At 49.7% G+C, this 8478-nt stretch overlaps 5 protein-coding genes across 5 annotated transcripts in view; 2 read left to right on the top strand and 3 right to left on the bottom strand.

Moving 5' to 3' along the window:
• Positions 1–1056: 1056 nt before the first annotated feature.
• Positions 1057–2874, bottom strand: MCYG_07370 (cyclopropane-fatty-acyl-phospholipid synthase; the record flags this gene model as incomplete). The annotated part of the gene is made up of 4 exons (XM_002843541.1): positions 1057–1263; positions 1323–2074; positions 2133–2619; positions 2752–2874. 4 exons carry the CDS (start codon positions 2872–2874, stop codon positions 1057–1059), a joined length of 1569 nt encoding a protein of 522 aa, XP_002843587.1.
• Positions 2875–3401: 527 nt separating this feature from the next.
• Positions 3402–4930, bottom strand: MCYG_07369 (conserved hypothetical protein; the record flags this gene model as incomplete). The annotated part of the gene is made up of 3 exons (XM_002843540.1): positions 3402–4282; positions 4340–4483; positions 4639–4930. 3 exons carry the CDS (start codon positions 4928–4930, stop codon positions 3402–3404), a joined length of 1317 nt encoding a protein of 438 aa, XP_002843586.1.
• A 399-nt stretch (positions 4931–5329) lies between these two features.
• On the top strand, positions 5330–6046 carry MCYG_07368 (tropomyosin; the record flags this gene model as incomplete). The annotated part of the gene is made up of 3 exons (XM_002843539.1): positions 5330–5347; positions 5485–5789; positions 5855–6046. 3 exons carry the CDS (start codon positions 5330–5332, stop codon positions 6015–6017), a joined length of 486 nt encoding a protein of 161 aa, XP_002843585.1.
• A 237-nt stretch (positions 6047–6283) lies between these two features.
• Positions 6284–7030, bottom strand: MCYG_07367 (rRNA processing protein Rrp17; the record flags this gene model as incomplete). The annotated part of the gene is made up of 2 exons (XM_002843538.1): positions 6284–6696; positions 6904–7030. 2 exons carry the CDS (start codon positions 7028–7030, stop codon positions 6284–6286), a joined length of 540 nt encoding a protein of 179 aa, XP_002843584.1.
• An 848-nt stretch (positions 7031–7878) lies between these two features.
• Positions 7879–8478, top strand: part of MCYG_07366 (conserved hypothetical protein) — a gene marked incomplete at both ends in the record, with an annotated part of 1226 nt that continues 626 nt past the window's right edge. Inside the window, 2 exons of the mRNA XM_002843537.1 lie at positions 7879–7979; positions 8034–8332. Coding sequence (XP_002843583.1) covers positions 7879–7979; positions 8034–8332 — 400 coding nt within the window. The remainder of the gene's footprint in view (positions 7980–8033; positions 8333–8478) is intronic.

The raw sequence follows: 8478 nt of genomic DNA, 5'->3' as shown, positions 1-8478 counted from the left end.
ATTCAGGGATGTCGATTGGAGGGTAAGGGGATGGATAAGGCATGGCTGCTTCTAGAGCTGTAGAGCTTGCTTGGACGGATGGGGGCGAGGGAAGAAGCAGAGAAGAAGCCGGAGGTTCTCCCCAAGATATAGGTAAGCCAACAGCAGCCGCACTCCACACTGTGGGGAGCGTGAGAACCTCGGCCTTGACTAGCGTAACGCCGCACTATCGGAAACTTGGGGGTCTAACAACTCCGGAGAAGCCATTCACTGCGTCAACATCGTCTTGACCAGCAACTAAAACCGTCGATCCTCCATGATGTCGTCTTGTCTGTCTGAAGTTGTTTTTATATCAACTTTTAACAACTTCAAGACGTCGTTTTTTTCCTCTTTCGGCGTTTACCTCGGCTTCGGGGTAGCCATAGCTTAGTCATCCTTGACCCGGATTATCCTTCTTCCACGAGATCCGGTCCGGGATATCGGGATATGTATATTCCGATAAGATATTATATAAGCTTGTCTTACCTAAGCAAAACCACCAACCAATCAGCATGTCTGCTTACTCAAAAACACCACCTTAAATATCAAGTCGTCCTCCCTTCTTGTGCCTTCGGGCATTTGGTCATAGTAACGATACAGAGAAGATTAGCATGGCCCCTGCACTAAGGATGACACGCTCAATCAAAGAGAAGCTACAAGTTTTTTTTTACTCTTTGCGAAGGCATTTTGGGAGGTGCGAGGTCGCCGTGATAGAGAAGAGCTGTTGGTTCGAAACAGAGTGAAGTGACTTTTTTTTTATTTCTTTTTACCAGACAGACAGCAAGATGTAAAAAGAATAAAGAGTAAGAAAGGTAACAGTGTCTCATTATGATTAAACCATCGACTACGCACGTAACTATTTATCTAAGTGGCCAGACCAAAGACAAACGAGAAAAACCCGCATGAAGCTATCTCCTCCCCCTTTCCTCCCAGACTGCCATGGAACTTATTTTTTTTATCGAATCCACCTCCGCCATCGCCCATCCACTCCGTAGAAAAATGGCGGTTCAACCGTTAACGTATGTACGTGCAGTTTCTTTACTCCTTCTCAACGTCAGCAGTCAGCAGCTTTCCTCCGCCGACGCGCTGGATGCTAGCTTCACGGGCACCGGTGAGGCCGAACTGGGTTGGGATACCCTCGACACGGTGGGTAGAGTTGATGTTCTTGACCATGGTGATTTGCCAGCAGGTAGCACCTCCTTGACGGGAGGTGATGGTAGAGTAAGCGAGGAAGTATTCCCAGATCTGCCACTTCGTTAGTATCATGGCGTGGAATATGTTGGGATAACTTATGTAGTACTTACGCGGAACCACTTCTTGCCATACTTGGCCTCGACCTTCTCCCTGTTGCCCATCCAGTTCCTATACCATCTCCAGAGCGTGGCAGAGTAGTGTACACCAACGGTATCGATGCCCTTGATCTCGAAGCCGGCACCCTCAAGACGCTCGGTAACGAAGCCAAGCGGGGTACTGGCGTCAGCACCAGGGAAGATGTACTTGTTCATGAACAGACCCCAGATGAGATCCTCGTACTGCCATGATTTACGTAGACCGGCGATCTGGAGGAAGAAGACACCATCGTCATCAAGCATGTCATACACCTGTCGAAGGAAGCTGGAGAAGTGTCGGACACCGACGTGCTCGGCCATCTCGAGACAGGTGATTTTCTTGTATCCGCCGGGCACGCTGGGGGCGTCACGGTAGTCCATGCATAGAATGCGGGATTGGGACTCTTCGATGCCGGACTTGCGGAGACCTTTGTTACCCCAGGCAGTCTGGTTGCGACCAAGGGTGATACCGGTGACATGAGCGCCATAGTGGACGGAGGCGTATTTGGCGAGAGTACCCCATCCGCAACCAAGGTCGAGCACGGTGTCGCCGGGCTTGAGGCCGATCTTCTCACATACAATAGCGAGCTTGTTGTCCTGGAGCTGCTCGAGAGATTCCTCCTCGTTGATATTGCCGATTATACCAGAGGTGTAGATCATACGTGGGCCGAGGAACCAACCGTAGAAATCGTCACCACGGTCATAATGTCCACGAACTTGCTCCTCATCTAGGGAATGTTAGAGACTGCGTGAAGTTTATATAAAGGGGGGAAGGTTAATGCTGACCCTGGCTCCTGGTATGCATGATAACCTCTGGCATCATGCCGGTCAAGAAATACTTGAACAAGCTCCAGGTAAACCTGAACTGAGCCCAGTCATGTCTGTACTCCAACATCTCCAATGCATCGCCCTTGAAGTCCACCTGCCCATCAAAGTACATCTCATGGAACGTCTCCATGGGCACCTTGGACTTGCCATGGTACTTGGCACGGTCATGCTCGCTAAGGAAGTTCAGATAATGCTCGACAGGACGGCCAGGGTATTTGGCCTTCTCATTCTTGCGTGGAGAGATGGTAGATGCAACGGTCCAGTAGACCATGAGAATAGGGATGGTCGTAAAGACGGCGAGGAAGAGGGTGGTCCATAGCCCTCCAGAGAGCTGGCGGGCAAGGTACGCAGGTATCAGGACAAGCAGGGAGATGAGAAGAGTGTTGGAGAACGAGTCAGAACCAGCTGCATCAGCGGGTAGAGGAGCGTTTTTGATCGCAGGATACTATTCCATCGTTCCCGTCAGTTACATGTCACTGGCTTTTTTTTTTTTTCTTTTGGCAGAGGCATTCTTCTGTCCACGTATACGGGAGCAGCAGATGTATAGTTGATATCAACATGCAATCAAACAACGTACCTCTGTCGTCCTGACGCCGCATGGCTCAACATTAGGGCTGACGCACGACGCCGCCGGGGTTTCGATGAACTCGAATCCCTCAACACCAGCGTCTGCCTCCTGGTTGACCGACTTCTTCGCCATGGTTTAGCTTTGGCAAAGGTGCTTGGGGGGGTTTACGAGGATGATGCACCAACTACCAGGCGGGTGAGAGGGCGCAATGGGGGGGCGGGACGAAGGGACAAGTCAATTGACAGAATAACTCCCCGTCACTGGAGAAGTTTTGTGTATGCGTACAGGCAAGTTCAAAGCGAAGCCTGAAGAAGTTCTCAATGCCAGATGATGAGTTAGTGCGTGGTGGGCGCTTGGCGGGCCAGCACATGCATGTCGGAGCTTGCTGAAGATTCAGGGGGCAAGGGAAGACTTACATATTAGTCCATAGATTAGTTCGCAGAGACTAGTAAGAGATTTACGCACAAAATCTCCACCATGGGACCCTTGATTTAGGTATCTTCAGACAGACGATGTTAGGAAGTAAGATGAAGGATGAAGAATTTTTTTTTGCTGGTGAGGGTATAGAATGCATAATATACAGTGCCAGAAAAAGATAACTGCGCCTTAGACGCCCCGAAGCCATAAAGAAAAAAAATATATACACGAAAAAAGGGGCTTCAAAGAGTAAGCTGGAAATTAGCAGCCTCCTCGTCCTCCACGTATACTTCATCCGGCCTGTCCATCTCCAACAGTTCTTCCGTGGTCTTTACTTCTTCGTCAAAATACCCAGCAATCTTACAACGAGACCACATCTCACTGCCAAACGGCGGTGGGCCGTAGAGTTGCATGTACCGCTCGGGGGAGAGGATACTTCTCGCTTCCTTCTCCTTCCCGGCTTTCGTCTTCTTCTTTCCCGTCTTCGTTCCGGCCTTGGCCAGACCTGACTCTTCTTGCAGAGTAGCCAACATGTCCCGTCCCTTGGAGTAGCCCAGGGTGCTCCTGGAGCTGGCCACAGCTGCTGTATGACGCATTGAAGACGGGTTCGTCGGTGCAATAGTCTTCTTCGTTGTTGTCTTCGATGCAGCAGCCTTTGCAGCAGCTTTCGCAGCTAACCTAGGTGAACACCTGGTCCGTACACTTCCTTTCAGGTCCATTGCCAGAGCCTGTGCTGCACTCTTTGATCGTAGAGTAGATACTGAACTCTCAGGTGGATCGGATCTGGTCGTTGCTCTGCTTGTGGCTCTGCTTGAGGCTCTGCTCGAGGCTCTGCTCGAAGCCCTGCTGGTAGGTCTGCTGGTAAGCCTGCTCTCGATTCCATCACTGGCCTCCCCTTCTAATCCAAGATCGCCAATACTATCGATCTGAGCCTGGATCAGGGCATCAATCTGCTTGTTATACGCATCGTCAAGCTCCTTCTCCTTTCGCTGCTTAGCCGTGAGTCCATCGGGGCCCACGGTGTTGTCTTCGTATAGCTTCTCCCACCCACGAGCGAGATTGATCCCTTTGAGATGTGGAAACGTAGAGTCATATGTAATATATCCATCATCGTCAGGAAGAGCTGTTATTACCCCATGTTAGTACCCTCAACAGACCAACAATAACACGGTCGACTCACGCTTTGGCTTTGGTGGCATATATTCAATATCCCGCTCATCATCCACAGACAGCGTCTCCTCCTGGGTGGCCGGTACAGGCAAGGGTGTAGACTTCTTAACCTTTCGAGACGACCCCCGTTTGGCACTCCTTTGCTTGATTGTCCCTATAGGCAGAGTAGGGGCTGGAGTCTGGAATGCCCGCGCCTTTGCATTGGTCGTCTTCATCCCAAGTGGCGCCCGTGTCGTGCCTTCAGCCACCAGTCAGTATACTCCTTTCACCAGCACGTCTCATACTCCGTCACGCATCAAACGGACTCACCCATCGGAGTGGCCAACACTTTCTTCTCCACGCCTTTCCCCTTGCCCTGCTGAACCGCATTCTCGTCCTGTCCTTTCAGTATGCCTTTGCCAACCCCCGCTCCCAATCCCTTTCCAAACGTAAGCGGTCTGTTCTCATCGTGAAGAGGCAGTCTGAATGGTGTCTTTGGCAGCGTCTTCCCTGGGGTTTTCGGTGGCAGGACACGCGCTCCCTGGTTCAATGGCTTCGAGGCCGCAGCCGTCTGGTGCGCGTTCACCAGGTTCTCCTGGCCCTGTCCTCTGATGGACAACATCTTTTAAGCTCGTTCGTCAGCCGGCAGTACTCGTGGTCGTGCGGTAGTGTCTGTGAACGCGATGGGCCTGTGTCTTCATCTTCTTTCATCCGTGTCTCTCTTTCTCGCTTTCTCGCTCCCCTCGTCCTTGTTTTTCCTTCTTATCGCCCCAGCAACCGCAAAAAGAGAAACATGTCTCACGTGATATGTATACATGTTACGTAAGCTTCCCTAGGTTTCAAGGCCAAAGCTCTCTCCTTTTAGTCTCCCTTTATATCGTTCATATCTACTCTGCCCTTCCCAACGGTCAAAAGCAACACCAGGCAACCAGATTTATTTTACAAGCAGATAAATACACAGAAACCCTCTCCAAGACACATTTATTCCAACACACACCTCGAACCACCCACACCGGTCACCATGGACGGCATCAAGCGGGTATGTTTGTCTCCCACCGCCGCGGGGCAGCCAGGGGGGAAATTCCCAAAACATCTCATCCATGCCACTTCCCACCAACGGTTTTTCCCTTCCACGCGGACAGCAAGTAACCATGCTAATCATGACGACGATGGCAGAAAATCGAGAGCATGCGTCTCGAGATCGACGACGGTCAGACAAAGCTCAGCGAACAGAAAGCCCGCATCAAAGAGTTAGAGCAGGAGAACCTAGCCAAAGAACAAGAGGTAACCTCACTCACCCACCGGAACCAGCTGCTTGAGGAGCGGGTAGAGAATCTCGAAGCCACACTCAAGGAGGCCAAAGCCAAAGCGAGCGAGGCGGCTCAAGACAGTTCACAGAATGAGGCCCTGCAGCGCCGTATACAGCTTATGGAGGAAGAGGCCGAGCAAACCGACAAGACCCTCAGAGAGACCAACGAGAAGTATGCTTGCCTCCGTCTTATCTGCTCTTTGTGTACGGGGCCGTTTACTGACTGATCTTGCGTAGGCTGCGCCAAACGGACGTCAAGGCCGGACACTTCGAGCGTAAAGTGCAGGCTCTCGAGGCCACACGCGAGCAATGGGAGACCAAGTACGAGGAGATGTCGAAGCAGTACGCCGCCGTCAAGGAAGAGCTCAAGGAGCTGGAGCGGTCTATCAGCGATGTCTAGAGCTTTAGAGTGCACAACATAAAATAAACACTTGTCGAAAGTCCCTTTCTTTTCCCTTCTCACATACCTTCATCCTTTGTCATATCCTACCGATCGTCCAACTTTTTTTAATTCTGTCTTTCACCCAACTTCGCTCACCTTAATATATTTTAGTACCGTTCACCGCTGATGTTCCAATATCAAAGTACATAACTTGTGTCGACAATTCGAGTACACTCACTTATTTTGTCTATATGTTGTCCTAATCAAAAATGATATATCCAGCATCATCCCTTCTTCGCTTTTCTCGCCTCGGCCTGTTTCTTCTTCCTCCCACGCTCCTTGGCCCTGTTCATCTTCCTCTCCAGCGGACTCTCATACTTAAAGTCCCGCTTCCGCTTCCGTTTCTTCTTGATATCTTTATTTGGGTTATCCTTCGCCCGTGATGTCTTTTGTTTCGGCTTTGCACCATTTGTCACTTGAGCTCCCTCCTCCCCGCCCTCCTCATCCGTATCCGTAGACTTCTCCGCCCCATCCCTTCGCGTAACTAGTCCACCCTTCGTAGCTTCTATCTCCTCCACCGTCACAGTAGTATATTTATCCTCGTCGATATATTCCGCTTCATAGTCAACTGGTGGAGGTTCGACGATCCCATTCCACTCTTCCTCATCGCCTTCTTCTTGCTCGGAATTGTCTGATCCTTTCCATGGTTGCAGGAAATCCATTCAATGCCTCCATCTCGGCCCTATGTCGTTTCAACGCTTCTTCGAATTCTGCCTTTCGTTCTTCTCGGATCTTATCTCCATTGTTAGCTATGCTGACAGCCAAATTGTAGGTAGCGGTGTCACCTTTCTCCGCGCCTCCCTCCGTTCCTCCTTTGCTCTTTTCTCGGCAGCATCTTGGGCACGTTTGGCGCGCTGTACTTTTCGCTTGTGGAATCCTGTCAAGTACTCTTTGCGGGATTCTGGGTTGAATGATATTTCCTCTATGCGTGCAGGTGCAGCAATCTTCCTCTTTTTGGTAGGTGGGCGCATGATTAAATATATTGTGCTAGTTAGGCCTTGACAATTAGCCTCTTCTATAGCTGAGCAGCCTGTTAGACAGGGACTTTCATAAAAAAAAAAGCAACTTTTGGTATCTGTGGTTGTCTGGAGTTTGATAAATATTTAAACTCGCATTTTTATCTCTGGCTTGGCGCTTTTGACGTAAAGCTTGGCGGATTCTACTTTCTTATTTCCGTTCGTCTCCTTACTTTGTTCATTTTATACTGGCAGCCAGAAGATAATTAACGCCGTATTTATGGAGGCTATGAAGAAGGGCGCAGGTTTCAAAGAATTGCAGACTCCAGCTACAGTTTCGATACATAAAAACCCTTCTCTTTACAATCTATAACCACAACAACCACATATCAGGAGCACCGGATATCCTTCCAAGGCCATATATGGCAATAGAATGTGGAACTTGGGAATATGCATAGGCCCTGGTTACTTACTTCGACAAGCCATGCATAGTGTGCTATATGTATTGAGTGTATACAGACTCCCCTGGTACTCTAAAACATACATTTGTCATAATATCTCCCGATAGGCGCAAGGCGAAGTTATGGGCGTACTCCATAGGTATCTCCATTAAGATAAACATAAATGGAGAGTTCTCCTACACTATCTATAATTAATAGTCCCAGCTACCACTTCCATTGCATTACATATGCAAATCTGACCTCGAGAATTGAATAGTCGAAAATACTATCTCATCCTAACCCAGCTGTGTAATATCACGTGACTATGCTATCAAATGGATGAAAGACGAAGTTGAAACCGTGAAACTAATTGATTGAATAGAGCTTCAGCTTCCAACGGACGTAACCACCACCATCATCACCATGCAACTAAAGACCTGTGGGCTTCTGGCCCTCGGCGCCATCGCATCTTCTGTTGATGCGTTCAGAAACACCTCTCCCTTCTTCCTCTTCTCGACCAACAGGTAAGCAAACAAGGCATCGACAAGCGCAGTCAACAGCTAAGTTAACACTTCCAGCTTCGAAACACAATCCTCCCAACTGCAATCCGCGAGCTCTCTCCTCTCTACGGTCTCGTCAGACCTCTCCTCGTGTCCATCAGATTTCTACATCCTCGTCTCTCAGCCCGGTGTGCATGTGCTAGACTTCAGTGACCGGAGATCAGCACCGCGACTACGAGAGCGAGTCCTGAAACAGGACGGTGTCATCAAGTCGAGCTTCACAGTCAGCGAAGTAGTGGGGGAGTTTGATGCTGATTCACTGCAGAAGCAGCTGGAGAATACGTGTAAGGCGGAGACGGTTGTGGTGAACGGCGATGGTACGTCATGCTGGTTTTCTCCCCGCAGGGCTATGGGAGAACGGTATGATGGCTGACACTTATCAAGTGCTTCCTTCGGGATATAAACACCGACCACAGGTTATAAAAGTTGAATTTCCTGCTCCACCAGTGGATATAAGCAGATC

Source organism: Microsporum canis, genomic scaffold, assembly GCF_000151145.1.
Source record: "Microsporum canis CBS 113480 supercont1.7 genomic scaffold, whole genome shotgun sequence".
NCBI classification, from domain to species: Eukaryota; Fungi; Ascomycota; class Eurotiomycetes; order Onygenales; family Arthrodermataceae; genus Microsporum; species Microsporum canis.
Note: the sequence above shows the minus strand (reverse complement) of the source record. Positions and strands in the feature narration are given on the sequence as shown.